General features: G+C 46.1%; 1 protein-coding gene across 1 annotated transcript in view; it reads left to right on the top strand.

The window, feature by feature from the left end:
* The window catches only part of HUWE1 (HECT, UBA and WWE domain containing E3 ubiquitin protein ligase 1), a gene marked incomplete in the record, with an annotated part of 5,008,559 nt that overhangs the window by 3,326,255 nt on the left and 1,659,283 nt on the right, over positions 1-23,021 (top strand). The window contains 1 exon segment of the mRNA XM_044079288.1: positions 12,908-13,080. Coding sequence (XP_043935223.1) covers positions 12,908-13,080 — 173 coding nt within the window.

Here is a 23,021-nt window from a genome sequence, read left to right as displayed (position 1 = left end):
CGTCAGACATACCATGCACCACACTGTAGTAAAAAAAACTTTTTGGTATATTGGTTGACAATTGGGTCACCTGGGCAGGCAACTCCTCTCATTTAAAGAATACTGCAACAGAGAAGAGGAGGACATCTAGTGTTATGGTAAGTTCTTGCACGGTTATTCTATAGATAGATGTAGATATGTACATATAATATATGTATGTAAATAGGGGTGTCTAGGAATGAAGTCTTCCACTTGGGGTTTCTAAGGTTCTGAGCCCCCCAAGCCTTTCTGTGTCGGAGGGAAGCCTAGCTCATCAGTGGGAGTGGTAAGCAGTAGGTAACCTGTCTACCACATAAGGAGTGGTTCTGGCCCAGAAATTGTAGATCTGAAGTAGGAGATTCATTTGTCTGCAACCTGTGGGTTATGGATCCGATATCGGATCCGAACCGGCATGGTTTACCAGCTATGGATCCGAGCTCTCAGCTCCTCCCCTCACCCATAATGCCCTGCTCTCCCTACATGACCTCGGATCTAGTTTGCCGCGCTGGTGACCAGATTAGTGTTCTCGAGCTCTTCAGCTAAGTGGTGTTTTTTCAAGTTTTACAGTGTTAAAAGTTAGATTTTGTTGTGAAAGTTGAGTGAAAGTTTGGGATCCTCTTTTGATAGTGATAATTGTTTAGTGATTTAAACTTGTTTTTTTACTTAGTTCCCTCCCCTCGCTGGTAGCGTAGTGTGTGTTTGGGCCTGTTGTGTGTGTTTGGTTACTTTTACTTTTCTCTCTTAGTTTAAGTAACTCTTTTAGCTTTTAGGATGTCTGAGCAGCCTAAAGCTATTTTCTCTAAGTGCTCCGAGTGTGGCCATAAGCTTTCCCCTGCTAATGGCCACACTCGGTGCGTCTTGTCTGTAGGGTTGAACACCTCACATCTGGGTGTTCCATTTGTGCAGGGTTCAACCCCAGGGCATTGAAGGAGCGGAGGTCTAAGCTTGTCCTGGCTGGACTTTTGCCCCCGGACTCGGCTGCGGCCTCCGCTCCTTCCGGGGGAGCCGTTTCGACGGTTCCTTCCTCCCCGTCTCCCCCTCTTCCTCCTGGGACTCAACCTCCCTGTAGTGGTTCGGAGGAGAGGGAAGCTAGAAAAGGGGACCGGAGGGGGAAGCACCATAAGCGGCGGGCCGAGACCTCTGTTTCGGCCCCGCCGGCCAAGCGGGCTTCTCCTCCGGCCTCCTTGTCCGCTGGTTCTCCCCCTCCTCGGCTCCGGTCACCCGTGTGTTTTTCACCGGGACCTGTGGAGGAGGAGACCCGATCTCCTTCGAGGCTATCCAGGAGGCACTCAAGGCCTACCTCGGTAGCCTCGTCGAGATCAACCTATAGCTTGTCAGATGCTGATCTGGACCGGATGATGAGAAGGTTCATCCAGGCCCAGATGCAGATGGGAGTGCTCTTGCCTCCCCTCTGGGGAGCTCGACCTTTCTTTAAGCCAATTGCTCCTTCTCCGACCCGCTACCGGGTTCGGAGCCGTTGAGCCGAGCAGCCGGGCGGGGTGGGTCGGCGCCGATAGTACTTGGTGCCGGATCCGACCCTGCCCTAGAGTGCCGGATCCGACCTCGGAGCCTGGATCCGAGCCGGATCCGGGGATCAGTGCTCGCCGGCGCAGTCTGTGTCGGGCGCACTGTTCGCCGGATCCGGCGCCGGCGCCGGCTCCGATCCACTCTCGGATCCGAGGGGAGCCGATTGTCGGATCCTTTGGTGAGGTCGGCTCCCTTCGGCTTTTGATGTAGTGGAGAGGGCCCTGTTGAGGGCTCCGGACCCCGGCACTTGCTTCGGCTCAGTCCAGCTCCATCTGCACTGGGTCAGGCTTCCACCATCCGGCCCTTGGGACAGCCCGCTCCTTTGCCCCAAGCTGTTCCCTTGGAACAGGTCACTGTTTGCGAGGAGTCCTCTGACAGCCCCCTGGAGGATGTTCCCCGCAAACATTCGTGCAAAGGAGGCACATTGACTCCCGAGTCTCTCACAGAAGACACGGACTTGGAGGAAGGGGAAGGCTCCCAAGATCACCCCCTGAGGATGTCTCATTTGGAGACGTCATGGAAATGCTCCGCATAAGGGGGGGGTGGTCTGCCCCCAAGTCTTCCTCGGACGAGTCCGTGTTCTTGGAGGCATTTGAAGCGGGCCCGTCTACCTCTTGGGTGTCCCCTCCTGCCGACCCCCTGGTGGACCTCATTACCACCAGGGCATGGAAGGAACCGGACACCGTGGAGCCAATCCCAAAAAGGCCCGACCGTATTCTCAGTCCCCCGGCTGACCGTGCCCATTGGAGTAAGGGGCCTCCGGTAGATGCCATGTTGACGGCGGCTGCCACCAAGAGGGAACTGGCTCAGGAGAGTTCCCTCCGTCCATCCCCCGAGCAAGGAGTCTCGGATGATGGACCGCTTGGGGAAGCGGATGTTTAGTTCAGCGACTTTCTCAGTGAGGGCACTGAACTACCTGGCACGTGATCAGGATGCAGCGCGATCTTATAAAAGAATACGCTGCATCCCCCCAGAGTCCATGTCGGAGGAGGACAAAGTGCTGCACTCCACCCGCATGGCCACTCTCAGGTCAGTCACTAATACCTCTATGCGGCTACTGTCCCATGCTACGGAAGGTGCCGCTAGATCCGCAGGGGCAGGCCTAGTTACCAGACGTCAGGCCTGGCTCCGTCATTGCGATTTCTCGGAGCCCTTCAAGGCGTCATTTGCGAACGCCCCTTTCGATGGTTCTGCCCTCTTTGGCAAAACTGTTCATGACACTTTGACCCAGAGCGAAGGACGGAAGACGCTGTCTGCCGTCGGAATCCGCTTCTCTGTACCCCAGAGGCCCTATTCTAGGAACCAAAAGGGTCAGAAGAAGATGTGGTTCCGGAAGTCGCAGCAATCCCAGCCTGCTCCGGACAACCAGTCCTTCCGTGGCAGAGGAGGACAAGGAGGACGCCGCCCTAGAGGCAGATGGGCTCCCAGGAACTTCAGGTCCAGAGAACCCTTCTCTGAACGGCCCGCGCAGCAGCCCTGAAGGGTTGCCTGGCTGCTCCACTCTGGAGGCAGTCGGGGGACGTTTTTCGGAGCACCTGGCGGCATGGGAGTCCATAACATCAGACCGCTGGGTCCTCCAGATCATATCCAGAGGATACCGTATTCCTTTTCGTCATTTGCCAAAATTGAAGTCCCTCCCCGACGTTCCACCCGGTCAGTGGGAGGCCGCTTTAGCAGAAATTGGCCATCTGCTAAAGAAAAGAGCCATCCAGCCCATCCCCCCAGACCAAATCGGATCAGGGTTCTACTCCAGGTTCTGTTTAGTGCCAGAAAAGACTGGGGATCTAAGACCAATTTTAGACCTTTCTCTCTTGAACCTGGCTGTTCCCAAAGAGAAATTCCGAATGCTTACGTTGCAGTCTATTCTCCCCCTTCTGGGAGAAAACCACTAGATGTGCTCCATAGACCTCAAGGATGCGTACTACCATATACTAATGGACAGACGCTCCAGGAGGTTTCTCCGCTTCCGGCTGGGAGCCAGTCACTACCAATTCCGGGTCCTTCCCTTTGGTCTCACCACAGCCCCCAGGGTGTTCACCAAAGTATTAGCAGTGGTAGCGGCCCACCTGAGGCTTCAGGGGGTGCAGGTCTTTCCCTACCTGGACGACTGGCTTCTCACCGCCCCAACAAGGCATCTACTTCTTTTGGCGCGAGACTCCTTCCTCCATCTTGCTCCCCGTCTGGGCATCACGATAAACACAAAAAAATCCAACCTAGCACCCATGCAGTTCATAGATTTTATAGGTGCCAGGTTAGACACGAGGAGATTGAGAGCCTTCCTCACTGCGGACAGAGTTCAAAACTTGCAGCTCCAGGTGCGGGCCATTCTCCACTCAAGCTCAGTTCCGGAGGAGTTGGTCCTGAGGGCCCTAGGGTCCATGGCGGCAGCGATAGCGCTTCTTCCTCTTGCCAGGTTCAATATGCGCATCCTTCAATGGACACTCCTAGTTCAGTGGTCGTATCTTGCTCTTCCTATGCATCATCCCATTGCGATCAGCAAGGCGTGCAGGCGGTCCCTCCTGTGGTGGCTACACTCTCCAGATCTCCACGGAGGCCGCCCCTTTTGTGCCTCTCCCCCTCTCGCCACGGTGACCACGGACTCCTCCCGCCTCGGGTGGGGGCATTTTGCAGGCCGGACGGTCCAAGGCACGTGGAACGATTCAGAGACCTCACTGCATATCAATGTTCTAGAGATGAGAGCAGTGCTGTTAGCGTTGCTAGCACTTCAGGCCTTTCTTCCCTTGGGAACAATTGCGATTCAATCGGACAACATGTCGGTTGTCTGGTATATCAACAAACAAGGGGGAACCATGTCTTACCCTCTTTGTCGAGAAGCCATGAGAGTGTGGGAATGGGCAATCTCCACCAACCGCTTTCTCATAGCAACGCATATTCCGGGTCGGCCCAACATCCTGGCGGACAAACTCAGTCGCACCATTCTCACCCCTTACGAGTGGTCTCTCAAAACTCAGGTAGCGGAACGTATCTTCGCACGGTGGGGAACTCCTTGTTGCGATCTTTTTGCGTCTCCCTCAAACACCAAGTGCGACAGTTTTTTCGCTCTAATACCTCCTCCCGGAGGTGCCCCAAGAGACGCTCTGGTGCATGCTTGGCCACCCGGTCTTCTGTATGCTTATCCCCCCTTGCCTCTGCTCCAAGTTCTTCAGAAAGTCTCTCGGTTGGGGTGCAGAATGATTCTCATTGCTCCTTTTTGGCCTCAACAGATCTGGTTCCCTTTCCTAAGGTCTCATTCAGTGAATCCTCCTTGGATTCTAGATCCCATACCGGATCTAATATCTCATCCATCCAACTTATCTCCTCCGAATCTGGACAACCTGAAGCTGACCGCTTGGCTGCTCCAGTTCCACTCCTGATCAGGACTCGGTATCTCGTCCCTGTTAAGGCCATCCTGGTGGCAGCTCATAAGCCATCCACTAGGAAAGTCTACCGCAGTAAGTGGAAACGGTTCTCCTTGTGGGCGGAGCGGCAAGGCCTAAACCCCTTCACAGTTCCTCTTCCGTTGGTACTTGACTTCTTAACCTCTCTTTTTAATGATGGTGCCAGCAATTCCACGGTCAAAGTACAACTTGCGGCAATTTCTCATTATCATGTTGGTCATGACTCCAGTCCTCTGATGTCTGCCAGATTGTGTAAGATTTTCCTAAAAGGTACTTTTCTTCTCAGGCCCCCTGTAAAGCAAGCGGTTCCTCCTTGGGACCTTTCTTTAGTCCTCCAGGCTTTGACCGCCTTGAACCGGCTACGGTAGATCTGAAATTTTTATCTTTCAAGACCGCATTTTTAGTAGCCATTACTTGACCAAGAGAGTCTCAGAGCTTCAAGCATTATCAGCTAAGCCTCCTTACTTGGTCTTTCATCCGGACCGTGTTTACCTCAGGACCAACCCGTCCTTTCTTCCTAAGGTAGCTTCTGAAGCAAACATTAATCAATCCATTAACCTCCCTGTTTTCTTTCCCAAATACCAAAACAAGGGTGAATACAAGCTTCATTCCTTAGATGTTCACAGGCAACTTAGATTTTATCTAAACAGGACGGCTGGTCATAGGCAATCCGACCAGTTGTTCATTCCCTTTGCTAAATTTAATTTGGACAAGCCAATTTCTAAAGTCTCATTATCTCGCTGGATTTCACAATGTATCTTATTGGCTTATCAAGCTTCTGGAAGGCCCTTTTGGAGGGTGTACATGCCCATTCAACCCGGTCAGTCTCTACCTCGGCCGCCTTTAAGGCTAGGATTCCTCTAGATGACATTTGTGCAGCAGCCACTTGGGCTTCATCTCATACATTTATTTCCCACTACAAGTTGGATCTTACATCTAGGGGTAGAGCATCCTTTGGCTCCGCGGTGCTCCGGAATATCCTTCCATGATGGCTGCCCAAGGTTCAGGTAGCTGGGGACTCTGTCCCACAGGTTGCAGACAAATGAATCTCCTACTTCAGATTTAGAAGTTATGTACTCACCATAACGTTCCATCTGAGTAGGTGTATTAATTTGTCTGTAACCATCCCGCCCTCCTATCCCCCTGGCCTTTTCAGTTTCCTGCATATGATGTTACCCTTTTCAGGGTGTTCATGCTGTTGGCAAACTCGATCTGAGGTCATGTAGGGAGAGCAGGGCATTATGGGTGAGGGGAGGAGCTGAGAGCTCGGATCCATAGCTGGTAAACCATGCCGGTTCGGATCCGATATCGGATCCATAACCCACAGGTTGCAGACAAATGAATACACCTACTCAGATGGAACGTTATGGTGAGTACATAACTTCTAATTATTGGCCGTTTGGGCAATCTCTTCCATCTCTCTCAGCTTTCTGATTTGAAAGCCTGCATTTGCACCTGTTTCTGTCTTGTAACTCGTCTAGTGCAGATACAGATTCTTAATTTTAGCACTTAAATTTGCTTATTCATGCTCAGCACTTGTTCAGAACTTGTAAGCACTAAATAAGCTACTAATTACTATAGCACTCAAATCTTCCTCATTACCTAGAGGAAAACAGTTTTTGTACTTACTTTTCTCACTTGCTTAGAGAAAAACGGCTCTTGTACTCACTTTCCTCACTTATCTAGAGGAAAATAGTTTTTTATTCAGGCATGTCCAAGGGTCAGCTCCCAGTGATGAATCTGGGCATCTTGAGGCAATGTAGAAATTGCCTCATGTACACAGACAACTCTCTCCTCCTACCACCCAAAACTATAACCTGTGAGAGATGCACTTATCTAGCCAAACTGGAGGTAAAGCTTTCTCCAACCAAGACTGAACTTGACAGTCATGAGGATAAGGTAAACATTTGCACCACACCACACTCATCACATAGTCTCACTAAATCTACACCACCAAAATCCACACGCACAGTAACACAAAAACATTCGTGGAGGCTCTCAATAATAATCTGTCTAAGCAGCAAAGACCTCCAAATCCGAAATGCAAGCAACCTCCATCCCCCAACACAACCCAAATGACACATAGCCAACAGACTGTGTGCCATTCAACCACAGCCAGTAAGGCAAAACAACATACCCAACACACTAGTCATAGGTGACTCTATAGTCAGGCACACTGATGTCCCACTCACCAGGCTAAACAAGGAGAGGGTTACTGTCAGCTGTCTGTCGGGAGCCAGGATCCACCACATAAACCACACACTCAAGTCACTCCACAGCAAGTACAGATATGACTCTCTTATTGTCCATGTTGGTGTGAATGACCTGAGACGCAACTCTTTGGACTACATGAAAAGAGACATGGAAGAGCTCTTCGATCTTGTAGCCCAGGCAGGTGTGACCCTAGCCCCGAGTAGCATTCTGCCATCGCCCAGAATGATACTGCAGTACAAGGACAGAATGATGGACTTCAACAATTGGCTGAGCTTCTGGTGTCATTCTAAGGGGAATCCAGTATCTGTCTGCTTGGGATGACATGGTTGACAGACCACGATGCTTTACCACAGATGGCCTGTACCTGTCACCCCTGGGATTCCGGATACTCGCTACGGCTCTTGCTGCCCCTATAGTGCCTTTTTAAGGCAAGGTTCAAATAAATTCACCACCATAACAGGAACAGGCAAGCAAAAACTGAAGGTGATGCTACTCGATGCTAGAAGTCTAAATCTCAAAATGCACTCGCTCGAGGCACTCCTTAAAATGGAAAACATCGATAACTGTGCAGTGACTGAGACCTGGTTCAAGGCTCCAGAGAGCACCCCTGCACTACCAGGCTACAACTCACACCACACTTTTCAGCCATGTAACCTGGACCAAAACACCAAAGGCGGAGGTGTGTCCATATTAATTAAGGATATCCACACCTCCAGGCTCGTTGCTCAGCACAATGCATCCGAGATTATCCAAGTGCAACTACCTCTGGGCAAAACTGCAATACAAATTGTAGCTTTCTACAGATCCCCCACCATGCCCCAGGATTCCCACTCCTCTTTTCTTGATGTACTGGAAAATATTAGGGTTCAACCAAACACCCTAATAATGGACAACTTCAGCTACCCCACCATTAACTGGGAAAACTACTCGTGTACCAACTCCTTGGCTCAACGCTTTCTGGAATTCATAAACTCCAATGCCCTGGATCAGCTTATCCACACCCTCACCAAGGGGCAACAATATCCTAGACCTAGTCATTACTAAGATGAGTGACCGGTGGTCCACACCTGAAGTCAACTCCTTGTTGGTCCGATCCGACCATAAGCTAATGACCTTTGATATCCATAGCCTCCCCATTAAGGAAACCACAGTAAAAAATTTTCTCCAAAGCCAACTTCATGCTTCTTAAGACAGAAGTGGTGAACTTCATGACACCCATGCAGATGGACAATGCAGTTACAACTGCTGAATTCTACACAAATGCACTCTATAAGCACTTACACGAGTGTATGGATCGTGCTATCCCAAACAGAACCAAGACGCTATCCTCCAAAAAGAAGCCAATCTGGTGGTCCCCTGCCATAAACTGTACAACAGAAGATAGAAACTATTGCAAAAGAGAGTTAAAATCCCATGAATGGAGGAGCTCCCTGGTCAGCCTCAGTAAGAAGCTGAGATCCCTTATAAGATCCTCCAAAGCTAGCTACGAAAACAAAATTACCACTAATTCCAAGGACAACCATAACTCATTCTATAGCCATGTCAAGAATCTCGATGGCAACACCCAGATCTGTTCTGAGTTAACAGCACAAAGGCACAAAAATTACAGAAACAACTGATATTGCCAACATCCTGGCAGATAGGTTCAGTGCTAAATTTTACCCCCCTCTCACCTCCTAAAGGGCCCATATCTATACAAGAAGAATGCAGAGTCCTTGTAATCACAACTACGCAGGTAAAAGCTGCACACACTAAAGCCAAAAACACAGCATCTGTGGGACCGGACAACATCCCAGACTGCATTTTACACGAACTGGCTCCCCTCTTAAGCAACATGTTCAATAATAGCCCCGCATCAGGCTTTGTGCCCACTGAATAGTGCACAGCAACAGTTATCCCACTTCACAAAGGGGGAGCCACCACTGATCCCGGGAACTATCGACCTATTAGCCTGACGAGCCTGGTCTGCAAGGCCATGGAGCGTGTCATCATGGAACTCATAAACAGACATTTGTAACCTCCAAAGTCTGGATCCCACCCAGGTCAGGTTTGTGAAAGGCAGATCATGCCTCCTGAACCTGATTGACTTCTTTGAGGCAGTCACCAAAGCCGTAGATGAGGGTAAGATGGTTCACACAGCTTATCTTGACCTCGCCAAGACTTTCGACACCATCCCCCATTTTGGAATTATAGTTAAACTCACTAAACTAGGTATAAATCCCTACGTCACAGGATGGGTTGCCAACTGGCTCACTGACAGAACCCACACTAAAAGTTACAGACTCCAAATCTGACCTCAAAGCAGTGACAAGTGGAGTACCACAGGGTTCCGTTCTGGGACCTCTCCTGTTTGGTATCTACTACTCTGAAGTACTGGCTAACACAGAAGGCCTCTGGCTAATGAAGTTCGCAGATGACTGCAAACTAGGAGCCATAGTCTAGTCCCCAAATGATGTGGACACCCTACAGAAGGGCCTCGCTGAGACAGATGCCTGGTGTCAGTGCCATGGCCTCAAGCTCCGTGCCAAAAAGTGGTGTCATCCCCTTTGGTAAAAACTCTGTACCCATGAACTACCACATAGGCAGCAATCTACTTAACACTGAATGCGTGATGAGACCTTGGGACCCAGGTGGACAGTAGTCTCTCCTGTGATAGTCACATCGCCACAGTAGTCAGGAAGTCCTTCTACGTGGCACACCTCCTCATCATAAAAGGGTTCTCATCCAGGAAAAAAGAGGTCATTGTTCCCCTCTGCTTGACACTCAGACCCATTATAGAGTACAACTCCCCTTTTGGGATGTACCTCATAAGACATCTGCAGCAGCTGGAAAGGCCACAGAAGTACCTCACAAAGAGGATTACTGGACTCAAACAAATGCCCTACACTGACCGCCTCAAAAAAACTCCAGCTTTACTCCGTAGTATATCGCGTACTCCAAGGTGATCTCTGCCTGACATATAAAGCTATGTCAGACCCACAGCTGTTGGACATGCTACACCTAAAGAAATCTCAATCCCTCTGAGCTATACGCTCTAGGGACCTAAACCTTGTCACCACAATAAACAGGGCATGCTGGAGGGATAGATTCCTGTCCCGGCGACTTCCCATACTCTGGAACAGGCTACCCATCTATGTCAAGCATAGTTTTTCATTAGCACTCCTAGAAAAATCTTGATGACTGGATGGGAAATACACCCTGGGGATCACTTCTGGGTCTCTGCAAAACAGTGACACAGGAAAGTAACTTTCTTGGGTGGTGTAAGCCAGGGAACCTTGTTGGCTAAGCTTACGTAGGCCCTTGGGCCGATAGCCTAGTACCTACCTATGAACTCATGTATGTTTTAAATGTTTGTCTTTAGGAAACTGATGAATCAAAGAAGCATGCCTCAGTCGTTTGTATAAAAACCTTCTGGTGCACCTTTTCCCCCCTAGCTTCTCCATAAAATGCATTGAAGAAATGCTAGTAGTAGTACATATACTGCACCATGGTGGCTGAGAAGGGTATAGAGTCGGGCAGTAAGCTCCATGGAATTAAAGGAAATACTGACTGAAAGTTAATAGGATCCTCTGCACTTCTGGGTCAGCTTGTTGCACTTGGGCCTTGTCTTCCTCTATTCATAGTCCTTAAACACTACATCTTTAAGGTGCATAGTCTTAGACATTCTACATTTGATCAGAAAGGTACCAGATGAGATACCCGTTCAGGTTGTTCAGTCATTTTACATGTCAACCCCTTCTGCTCATCATTACCTTGTGGAGGGCTGGGTTATGACCCCATACTTTTCTGTTGAGCTGTATCTTAAAAAGTTGCAGAATCTCTGCTGTCTTTTAAAGAATCCTTACCCTCTGTGAAGTTGACAGTGATTGACAGGCTTGTCTGTATGCCATATAGACCTGTCATGTGGTGATATTGAAGCATCTCAAAAAATTGTCTTGTGACCATCCTTTCTTCTTGCAGAGTCTCTTAACCTGCTGACCCTCGTATTTAATGCATCTAGTCCTTCAAAGATTGGTGTCTGTCACTATCAACCCACATTCTCTTTCAAAAGTTGTTTTCAAATTGTCCCTGAAAATTGGTCCATTTCTGTTGTGTTTGCTTAGATAACCAGAGGAGTTGGGAGAGATGAGAGCCAGTGCTGTTAACACTTCATATGCTTCTTCAGCCCAAGTTCTACCAGAATGGCTAGCCATTTGTCTGTGGTGGTAGGAAGGGATAGCTCTTGCCAAATAAGTCATTTAAAAATGTATTGTCAGCGTCATCTTTCAAGATTAGGCAGCTGCTTGCCTCTTGGAATATGTTAACTGCCAGAACCCCCCTCTACTAATTGTGCATGCCTGCCTTACTTGATTTAATTCAATAATGTTTTCCCTGCTGGCATTCCTGCCATGGTCTCCCACGTTCTTGCTTTCCATCTTCACCAATTACTGTCTTAACTGTGGCTCTGGAAGTTTGGCTTTATTTCATATGTCTGCCCTGAAAGAATCAGCCTTCTGACTTTTGTTCCATGAGCTTTGGTCTCACTGTTGCAAGTTGACGTTCTACAGATAGCTTCCTGCATGTTCTGGTGCTTAAATGACCTTAAGCTACTCTTAGCTTTAGGAGCTCCTGTAAGCCAGACAAGGGTATACGCTTTTATTATTGTTAGCAGTGTAGTTGTCGAATGTTATTTCTTGATTCATTGGGAACTTGCATGCTTAACAGTCTGAGACTAGGTATGTTTATGTAGTCAGCGTGTGCAGGCACTAAATTCACATGCCCCTTAGCACAGGAGCATCCTAGGTGAATGTGCCAAATTGTGATTGTTGGAGAATGTATTTATTTTCTTTAACATTTGTTGACTGGGAAAGTCCAACTAGGACAGAGCCTATTTTCAGTGAAGGCCTGGGGAGAAATTTTCCAGATTCTTTGGAATGTGGGTGGAAACTGGAGTACCTGGAGGAAACCCACGCAAAAGCATGGACGACATGCAGACTCTGCACAGAAGGCACCCCAGCTGAGAATCAAACTGGAGAACCATACTACTGTGCCACTCATTTCTTTACTCATTGTGGTAAACTTGTCTCAAAGCACAGCTGGTACAGATAAAGATGCATCTGTGACATCTTCAGCAGAGTATTACAGCAGTTAGACTAATCCCCCAGCCATCCCTTGTTTGTCTCCATCCTTGACATTTGTGGATTTCATATTTTTTGTTGTGTGTTTGGCATTAGTGACAATTTTGACACAGTGGTATGGTATGACGTAAAGTATTGAATTGTATTTGTAGTATTGGTACAAACATCCATGATGTCATGGATCAGTAGCAGGTACTGGTGAAAGGAAGCTGGTAGTGCCAGAGTTTAGAGTAAGGTGAGAGATTTTATGATATAATATCCTACTTAAACTTTGAAGATTATGGCTAAGGTGAGTGTCAACTTTTCTCTAAAATTAGTGTACTTTAGAAGCATGCTTTTTAAGTGTCATACAAATTGTATTTGTTAGATTTTTTTGGTTGCATTGAATTGCACAAGGAAAACAGAGTTTTAAACTAAAGCATAGTGTACTTTAAATGTTGAAGTAGTTCTCTGCATAGTTTCATATTTTAGAAATTGGAAGCTGTAAACTAGCTTTAGCCTTGTGCATTGCAAAGTCACTGCACTAACATCAAAATGTTGGTACTTTTGTTCTGTAGTAGTGAAGAGTAAACAATCACATCTAACATATTTCTTTTTTTCTAATTGTATTAATGTTCTCTTTCTGCATCTTAGCCCCAACATGGCTAACACTGTAAATGCGGCTCTAAAACCCCTTGAGACTCTCTCCCGCATTGTCAACCAACCTAGCAGCCTTTTCAGCAGCAAAAGCACCTCCAGCAAAACAAAGTCTGAACAGGAATCCCAGGGAAATGGTCAGGAGTCCAACAACAGCCAACAAGAATCTGGTTAGTTCTCTCTTGGATCATCATGAGGAAGAAAAGCAGCCATTATTGTCATATGTATTTATGATTGGTGTTTTGTACTGTTTTGATTTTTATTATACTTTGTTGTATATTTAATAAGTATGCTCCCTATCACTTGACAGGGTGTTTTTTTTTTTTGAAAGTGGTTATTCTGGATCAGACCTTTGTCTAAGTTAACAAACTTTGATGTGTCATTGAGATTTTGTGTTCTAATGTTTGATCCTTTCAGACAAGCATACAAATGTCACAGGACATTGCTGAGAAGAGTGTGTTTAGTAAAAATGAATGCGTTTAGTTATAGGTACTGCTCATAGTCTGTAGTAGTGGAAGCTGACAAAAGGTCAGAAGTAAGTAAACCTTGCTTTCAAATTTGCCTTCTCTGCAGCTTTTCAGTTGAGAATGAATTTAGGATATTTTGTATCTTCCAGGCCTCAGAGACTTTGCTTTGCTGATATGATGCTTCTTCTGATTGCAGCAGTAGCTGTTAGTTTTTGCCTCATTTCATATCGATCTGAAACACTAAAGACCTACTGAAACAAACTCTTCTGAATGGATTGCATCACTGTTTTGTGAATCGTAAGCAGTGAGACTGGTTTTGTAGGACAATGGATACATTTATTGTTTCTTTGCACCTGTCAAAATGGTATGGCAGTAATATGATGGCTTTATAATTTGACAGGTGTTGGTAATTGATTAGTTACCCAACAACAAAAATTTATCAGGTGAATGTACCTTTGTTTTTCATTAACCATTTTTGTAAGGGTGCACCATCCCATTTTACAGAGTGACTCTGAGGTAAAATATTGATGTGTGTTAGATCTTAGTATGTCTATCTACATATCTGCCTAAATAGTCTGCAGATATTTACAGTTGCAGTTTGGGGAGACTTGGCGACAAGTCAGCTATGTCTGCTTGTGTGATTGCACTCAAAATGCTCTTGGAACAGAATGTGTCTGCGACCCTTCCCTTCACATCTAAAAAGTTAATTCATTACTTGATACTTTTTGTTTGAGAAGATGGTATACTTTTTATTACAAGTTTAGGTGTAGAAGCAAAGAAGTCTGTTTTAAACTGTGTTATTTTTAGTGACTTTCCTACTTAAGTTACTGACTTGTTAGAGTTCTTGAGATAATTTTCCAAAACCCAGTTTCTTGCATATCTAAGTAATGCTCCTTTAAATCTGTCCACTTCTAGAATTTCTTAAAATTTTCATTTTACTGTTACTTTTAGGATGTTCTTCATTCCACATTGCTGCAGTCCTAACTATTGGGTAGTCCGCTGTCCAGTCGGCCCGAATACCAGAGTATATGGCTGACGTCGGTCAGGGCGCATTAGACTGACGTCAGTACGTCAGGGTACTAATGCGCATGACCGGCGTCATATCCTCAGTCTTTTTTGCCGCATGGTCCGATGCAGAAGCAGTTTTGCGAGTGCAGGTTGGCGTTCTGAAATTTTCTGAAGTCGGAGTTTCAGACCGAATCAGAGTTGGCTAAGTACCCCGTTGGGGAACATTTTGGTTTTTTCTTGCCTCAGTATTTAACCGGATGTCAGAAAAAGTGAATAACTGTATTTCTTGTGGGAAACAGATACCTCATAGGGATTACCATACCTTGTGTATACCTTGTTTGGGGCCTGAGCACGGCGTTGTTGGATGCCGCTCTTGTGCTAGGTTTAACAAACGCACTATTAAGAGAAGGTTAGACTGTGCCAGGTTAGTGTTTGGGAAGCGTTGCAATTATAAAATGCCGTCGGATGCTCCGGCGCTTCGTCAAGAAGCGCAAGGACAAAACAGCGAAGCCTAGGGTTGATGAACCGGCAGTCCCGGACGCGGTTCTTTAGAAGGCTCAGTGGAGCCAGAGGTTTTGCCAGGAGTTTCTTTGGAGTCTCAGGCAGAGACTTTACTGTTACAGGATGTGCCTTCTCAGGAGGTAGGCCAGGCTGAGGGGCTTCTCAGGTAACTGTTCTTCCCTCTCTTCCCAAGGTAGTTAGAGCCTCTCCTTCTGTTTCCAAAACTTCTTTGAGAGGTAGGCCAAGTTTAGCTTCAGTGGGGTTTCTCCTAGCACTTCAGGTTCTGTGCCTAAGAAACATATGCTTAAAATGGCAGAAGATTTGATTACTATGATTAGAGGTTCTATGCCCCTCCTGATAAGAGGCCTAGGGTGGAACCTGAGTTTGATAGTTTTGAACAGTGTTCAGAGGCTTCTGAGTCTTCTGCGGAAGATTTGCAGGAGTATCCTCCTTATTCTGATTCTGATGTGGATGATTCCACTCCTACAGCTTCTCCTCCTGAGGATTTCTCATTTTCAGAGACTCTGCATTCCATGAGGGAGCACTTTAAATGGGAAGGCCAGGATTACTCTGATTCCAGGAAAAGGCTTAGGGAATTCTTGTTTTACCCCAGCATAGGCCCTTAGCTATACCTCCTGTGTTGAATGTGGTGGAAGATGTTTTGCAGAGGCTTCCCTGAACCCTGATTCTTTGCCTCCTGCTCCTGTTAAACCTGATAGGTACTATAGGGTGCCTGAAGCTCATAAGTATCTTTTTAAGAGTCCTAGGGCAGACCCGAAAACTGTTTCTCAGGGACCTAAAGGTGTTAAGGCCTCTGTGGTTAAAAACCCTGTTCCCACTGATAAAGAGGCAAGGGCTTTGGATAGATGGGGAAAGAAAGTGTATACTTCTTCCACTTTAGCCATGAGGGCGTTGAATTGTCAGTTTCACATGCTAAAATATCAAAATTATCTCCTTTCACAACTGAAATCTAAGGTGGATGCTTTGGCGGAAGGTATTGAGTGTAAAGAGTTGCTGGATTTAGTTCATGTGTCTGAACAAGTGGGTAAGCATTCTTTGCAATGTGGTTTTGATGCTGTACAGGCCTCCTCGAGGGTGGCTGCCACTAGTTCTGTTCTTCGCAGGCATGCCTGGTTGAGGGATCAGAATTTAGCTGAGCATGTTAAGACAAGGATTTTGGATGCTCCTTTACAGTCTGATGTGTTGTTTGGTTCGCCTGTGGAAGCAGTTTTAAAGAAAATGGAGGACAAAGCTAAGTCTATGCAAACTGTTAAAGATTTTTGCAGGTGCAGCCACCGAAGTTTAGTAGAAATTGGCCTACTAAGGGATGGGCTTATCCTGCTTATGATTCCCAGTCTAGGGGTAGGTCTAGACGTTGTAGGGGCAGAGCTCAAGGTTCTTTTAGGCCTAGAACACGGGGTGCACCTGCTCAGACTTCTGGTGAGGGCAGGGGTCAGTCCTTTCGTAAACAGACCCAATGACCTGCCTTTTCAGCTGCCAGTAGATTCTCGTCTGGCAGCTCCTTTGGGAGGAAGACTGTCTCTTTTCAAAGAAAATTGGGATTTAATTACTCAAGACAGATGGGTGTTGGATATCATTCACCACGGTTACAGGTTTTATTTCCATACATTGCCCCTTTCAAAGGCATGCCAGACGTTCCTCCTCCACAAAGGAAAGAGGCTCACAAGCAAATTTCTCTGTTACTACAAATAGGGGCCATTCAGCCAGTCCCTGTATCAGAAAGGGGCCTAGGATTTTATTCTCGCCTGTTCCTAGTACCAAAGAAGGGGAACACGTGGAGACCAATTTTGGATTTATCTATCCTCAACACTTATCTGGACATTCCCAAGTTCAAGATGTTGACGTTACAACAGCTTTTACCTCTGCTGGGCAAAGATCACTGGATGGTAACTTTAGATCTCAAGGAAGCTTACCTTCATGTGCCTATAAGACTAAGTTGCAGGAAGTATCTGCGTTTTCGAGCTGGAAATTCTCATTATCAGTTCTCTGCATTGCCCTTTGGCTTATCTACTGCCCAGAGTATTCACAAAGGTTCTGGCTCCAGTGATAGCTTACTTCAGGCTAAAAGGAATTCAAATCTATCCTTACTTGGACGACTGCCTGATTCTGGCTCAAGAAAAGGAAGACCTTCTACAGCATCTGGAATATGTTATAGCAGTGCTAAGATGCCTAGGGTATTCTGTGAACGAAATAAAGTCCAGTCTAGTACCCTCTCAAGACATGTGCTTTCTGGGTGTGAGACTGAATACAGCAGCCCAGATGGCCTTTTTAACCCCGGACAAACAAAAGAGTCTATCCCTTTACTTCCATCAACTATCTCATCAGTCCGTGCTGACTGCAAGGACAGTCCTTCAAGCATTAGGGTTCATGGCATCTTGTATTCTGGTGCTTCCCAATGCCAAACTGCATATGAGGAAGCTGCAATGGTATCTCAAAAATGTATGGACACAGCACTGCCAGGACTTGGACACTGTCATTCAAATAATACCTTGCCTTCAAAAGAATTTTTGTGGTGGGCTCAGGAATGTCACCTAAACAAGGGACTCTCTGTGACCCGGCCAGAGGCGAGTCAGATTTTAACGACAGATGCCTCGGACATTGCTTGGGGAGCTCATCTAAATGGAAAGTGGATACAAGACAAGTGGCCTGCCAGACTACAGCATCTACATATCAACATGAAGGAGATGTTAGCAGTCCAGTTTGCATTAATGGCTTTCAAGGAGTTACTTCTTCCAGGGCAGGTGTTGATTCTAACAGACAACACAACTGTCATGTGGTACATCAACAAACAAGGGGAACACATTCTTATCCTCTATGCAGGCAAGCAATGATTTTATGGGAGACTGCGCTCAGCTTGCAACTAACTCTTCAGGCAAGGTTTCTGCCGGAGCACAGAACTCCTTAGCAGATGTGTTAAGCAGACAAATCATGGATCCCCACGAGTGGAAACTGGATCTTCATGTATTTCAGAAATTGACAGTGTCATGGGGAACTCCAGACATAGATCTGTTCGCTTCTCCACTAAACCACCAGCTGCCAAAGTTTTGCACAAAGGGGTTTCATCACACAGCTTGGAAAGTGGATGCTCTTTCTTTCAGTTGGAAAAATCTTCATGTGTATGCCTTTCCACCTCTGCCTCTTCTTCCAAAGGTGCTCTTAAAGGTCAGACAAGACAAGCCAAGGATGATTTTAATAGCTCCAGATTGGCCTCGGCAACACTGGTACCCACTACTAAGGAGTCTGGTAAGGAAGCCTCCATGGCCTTTACCTTTGATTCCACATCTGTTATCTCAAAAGGACGGTCATCTGCTCAATGTCAAGCTTCACTCTCTTCATCTAACAGCCTGGCATATTCTGTGTTGAAACACAGCAGGTCTCAACTTCCTCAACAAGTTTTAAATGTGATTATGGAAGCTAGAAGACCTAGTACAAGGAAAGTGTACGCAGAAAAATGGAAGAGATTTTTATTTTGGAGTACAGCAAAGAATTTGGAGATTTCTGAGCCTAATTTGAGTGTGGCTCTTCAATATCTTACTGAGTTATTGGACAAAGGTTTGTCCTTCTCTTCCATTAAGATTCATGCTGCAGCAATTTCAGCTCACTATGATTGTGACCCACCATTGTTTTCGCATCCTTTGTTCAAGCAGTTTCTTAGAGGGGCAAAGAATATAAGACCCCCACGTAGAGCTCCTACTCCTGCTTGGGATCTCAATTTTGTGTTGGAAAAACTTACTCTACAACCTTTTGAGCCTGCGGCTACTGCTGAATTGAAATACTTGTCATGGAAGACTGCTTTTCTGTTGGCTATTACTTCTGCAAGAAGGGTGTCTGAGTTGCAGGCCCTTATGGCAGTAGAGCCCTTTTGATTTTCCATAAGGATAGGGTATCATTACGTACTAATCCTTCCTTTATGCCTAAGGTGGTTTCTAGTGTGGCTTTAAACCAAACTATTCATTTACCTACTTTTATGCAGACCCCCAAAATAAAGGGGAAAAGATTTTGCACACTTTAGATGTACACAGGCAATTGCGTTATTATTTAAGCAGGACTAAGGATTTTAGGCAGTCTCAGCAGTTGTTTGTTTCTTTTGCTTTGAGTTCACGGCAAGCCTGTGTCAAAACAAACTATTTCTAGGTGGATTGGGTTTTGCATTGCATTTTGTTATTCCCATCATGGCAAGGAGATTCCAGCTGGGATTAGACCTCATTCCACTAGGGCCACTGCCACTTCAACAGCATTTCTAAGGGGTGGCAACTAAGGATATTTTGGAGGCAGCTACTTGGAGTTCAGTGCATACTTTCTCTAAGCATTATCACCTTCCTCTCTACTCTAAGTCTAGGGCTGGTTTTGCCACAGCTATTTTGCAAGGCATGTTGTCAGCTCCTGCTTCTTTATGATTTGCCAGCCTCCCTTACCTCTGCTTTGGGATTCTACCCAATAGTTAGGACTGCAGCAATGTGGAATGAAGAACATAGTACAGTTTTGTACCTACCATAAATGTAGATGTTCGAGGATCCACATTGCTGCAGTCCATACCCTCCCTCCTTCCCTCTGTGTTTAGGGGTGGTTGTGTAGGTGAGGTTATATGCTGATATTTTTGTATATATTTTTGTATATATTGTACATATTTTTGGTGCAGGTATATTGGGCCTTGTCTTTTTAGGGTCTTCTGACATCTGGGGCAAGAAAAGACTGAGGATATGACGTCGGTCATGCGCATTAGTACCCTGACGTACTGACGTCAGTCTAATGCGCCCTGACCGACGTCAGCCATATACTCTGGTATTCGGGCCGACTGGACAGCGGACTACCCAATAGTTAGGACTGCAGCAATGTGGATCCTCGAACATCTACATTTATGGTAGGTACAAAACTGTACTTTTTAGTCATGGCTTTAAAATATTATGTGATGATGTCTTTTTTGTTTTTCTTAACCTGTGAGTTATCAGATCTTAGGCCGGCATGTCAGAATTTTCAGCTCTGAAGGGTCCACCTCCTCTCTCCTAATGCTCTGTGACACTAAACTTTCCTCAAATTTTGTCTGCCTCTTTTCAATGTCTGGCGAATTATACTGAAGCTTCTGAACAGTAAGTGCCAGTGTCTTACAGTACTTTAAAAGCAAAACTATTTTCCTTTAGTTCTTGAATATTTCCTTCTCTTCCTTCATATTCAGTCTGGAACCTTTTCGAACTGTAGTCTATCGGCTACCATCTGGACACCACCATTCAAATTGCCAGAATTCCTCCCTCAAGATTACTATCTGTATGAGTTCTAGTTAACTAAATGCTGCTGCTTCAGAAGCCGCCTGCATCTTTGGGTCTCAGTCTTTTCTATCTGGCCACTGTTCTCTTTCTTTCCTCTAGCCAGGTTCTCATGAGAGTTCTTCAGTGGACGCTTTCAGTCCATTGTTTGTAATAACTCAGCTGACTAACTTTCCTGTGCATCTCACTGACTTTTGTCATATCCCTTTGTAGCTGACATCAGATTATTTCAGCAGAGCATCCCTGTATGTGCCTCCCCAGCCCATGGTCATGGCGGCCATGGACACTTCCTGGGGTGGGGGTGGAGGCATTACTAGGGGAAGACTAACCAGGGTACCTGGTCCCAGTTAGAAGCACTTGTACAGATTTCTTTGGAGATGAGAGCAGTCTTAGTGTAGCAAGCCTTTCATGACAGTCTTCCCAAAGCTGTGATCTCGATCCAGAACAAATACATGGTAGTGGTTTAAGCAAGGGGGAACCAATCCTGTTGCCTTTGCCAAGAGGCTGATGGTGTGGCAGTGGACTTATGTCCTTGTAATGCACATTCCAGATGGATCCAGTGTTCTAGTGGACAGTTTGAGCAGGAGAGTTCTGATGCAGTAAGTGTTGTCCCTCAATCTGTCAGTGTCTGCACAGGTTTTCATCCGTTGGGGCCAGCCGTGGTGCATTCTCATTGTGACCACCTTCAAGAACCAAATATGGCAGCTTTTTTGTCCTGTTCCCTCACAAAGAAAAGTCACCAAGGGATGCTGTACTGTATGCTTGCCCCTTGGGTCCCCCTTAGGCTTTACCCCCCCCCCCCATCACCCTTGATGATGAGGTTTGTATAGATATTAGCCCATCCTCATGGCCCACTTCTGGCCTAGACAGCTGTGGCTGCCTTTCCTCTGGCCTCACCTGTTACACCCTCCTTGGTTTCTGGATCCCATTACAGATTTGATATCCCATCCTTCGGGCCACCCTCACCCTAATCCGAAGTCCCTCGGGTTGACTGCTTGCTTCCCCCGAGTCCAGTGATGGATAGAGATATCTCAAACTTTCAAAAAGAGCCTTGCGTATCCTTTCTTCTCCATCTGCCTTTCGCTTCTCTAAGATGGCCCAAAGCCTATTTAAAAGGTACCGTCCTCCTCAAGCCTCCATTAAGGGATTCAAATCCTCCTTGAGACCAGCCTTTTTTCCTTCAAGTCATGATCAGGGCCCCTTTCAAACCAGCTGCTACTGTGGATGAAGTTTCTGTCATGGAAAACACTTTTCTTAGTTGCAGTAATTTCAGCCAGATGAGTTTCAGAATTGCAAGCTTTATTCTGTATTCTTCCTTACCTTATTTTTAACAAAGGCAGGGTTTCATTGCAGACTAATCCTTCATTCTTGCCTAAGGTGGCCTGTGGATCTAACCTGAACCAGTTGATTAATTTGCCAGTTTCTTCACAAACTTCAGTAATAAGTAAAAGCAGTACCTTGCCCTAGTGGTCATGAGTTCTTCAGTGGAGAGAATCTCCTGCAGTTGTGGGTGCTTCTTTCTTCCCATGTCCTGGGATTCCTCCTCTGTCAGGACGTAGTTCAAGGTGTAAGAGTCAAATCTCTCATTCCCACATCTTGTTAACGTTGCCAAAAAGTAAAGACCAGTACTTAGTTCTCTTGGGAAGGAAGATTAATTGCCTAAACCTCCATAACCAATTGAAATCGTATTTGGATAGGACCAAATATATCCAGAAAGCAAGCCAACTTTGTGTCGTTTTCTGAACCTAAGGTTGAGAAACTAGTTTGCTATGTAACTTTGTGTGTATGGCTTTCTGAATTCATATCCTTTGTTTATACCATGAACAGTGTAGCCCTACCAAGCAAGTCGTAAGCCCACTCTACTGGGGCATTATGTACTTCAGCTGTCTTTTGGTCATGCTCTTTTAGATGATATTTGTGGATATACTACCAGGTTTAATAGTCATACTTTTGTGTCTCATAAACTAGACTTTCGGTCCAGATCCTGGGTAGGGCTTCCTTTAGCTCCACCACTTTGTGAATTATTCCCTCCTGATAGCACCTTTTCTGTTGGGGTGGGGAGTCTGCCCCACAGGTTGAGGTGGATGGAAGAAACATCCGATATGAAAGCTGTGTATGTACCATAATGATAGATTCCTTTTGTCTTTTTCCATGTCAGCCATCCCTTTCTCTGTCCCCTCTCCAAATTGTCATTGGCTCTTGACGGACTTTGTAGGCTGGTCGGAAGTCTATTGTGGAGACTCTTCAGTCTAAATCTTCAGTCTTTCTTAGGGAGACCCTTTATGTGCAGGGCAGGTGTGGTAGGGCAAATTTAATTTGAGAAGGTTTCATCTCACAGAGCATTGGGGGGAGAGGAGGTGGAGCTTCATAGCTAAATATTCTGAAGTGCCATCCTGAGGTCCAATAGCCCACAGGTTAAGACAGAACACCACACAAATCTAAGGTTTGGGTAAATACATGACTTTAATTTTTAAGTCATGCATTTGAGCTTTTACTGTTTTGGCAGCATTAAAACTCCAGCTGTAAAATTTTATAGCTTGTACTCCAGCCCTAGTCAGTAGTTTATTGCTATGTGATCAGTCCTTTCTATGTTCATATAGGGTTTGATGCTTCTTCTGTTAGCTGAGACGAAAGTATTTTTTTCCATTCTGATCTGTCACAATTCTGTTGTGACATGTCTTTTTGAAGCCAGCAAATGAGTGTAGCTGATCCTCCTTGTTTAACTTTTTTATAGCAGGCATATTTTTTTTTTTGGGGGGGGGGGGTAGTGATCACACTAGCCAGCCCCTTCCGTTGTTGCAGCTGCACCAGCTCAGATTAGTCTCCCCCTCAACCTCCACTAAGATTTTTAGT

This window comes from Protopterus annectens, chromosome 8.part0 (genome assembly GCF_019279795.1).
Source record: "Protopterus annectens isolate FY-2018-M chromosome 8.part0, PAN1.0, whole genome shotgun sequence".
NCBI lineage: Eukaryota > Metazoa > Chordata > Ceratodontiformes > Protopteridae > Protopterus > Protopterus annectens.
Note: the sequence above shows the minus strand (reverse complement) of the source record. Positions and strands in the feature narration are given on the sequence as shown.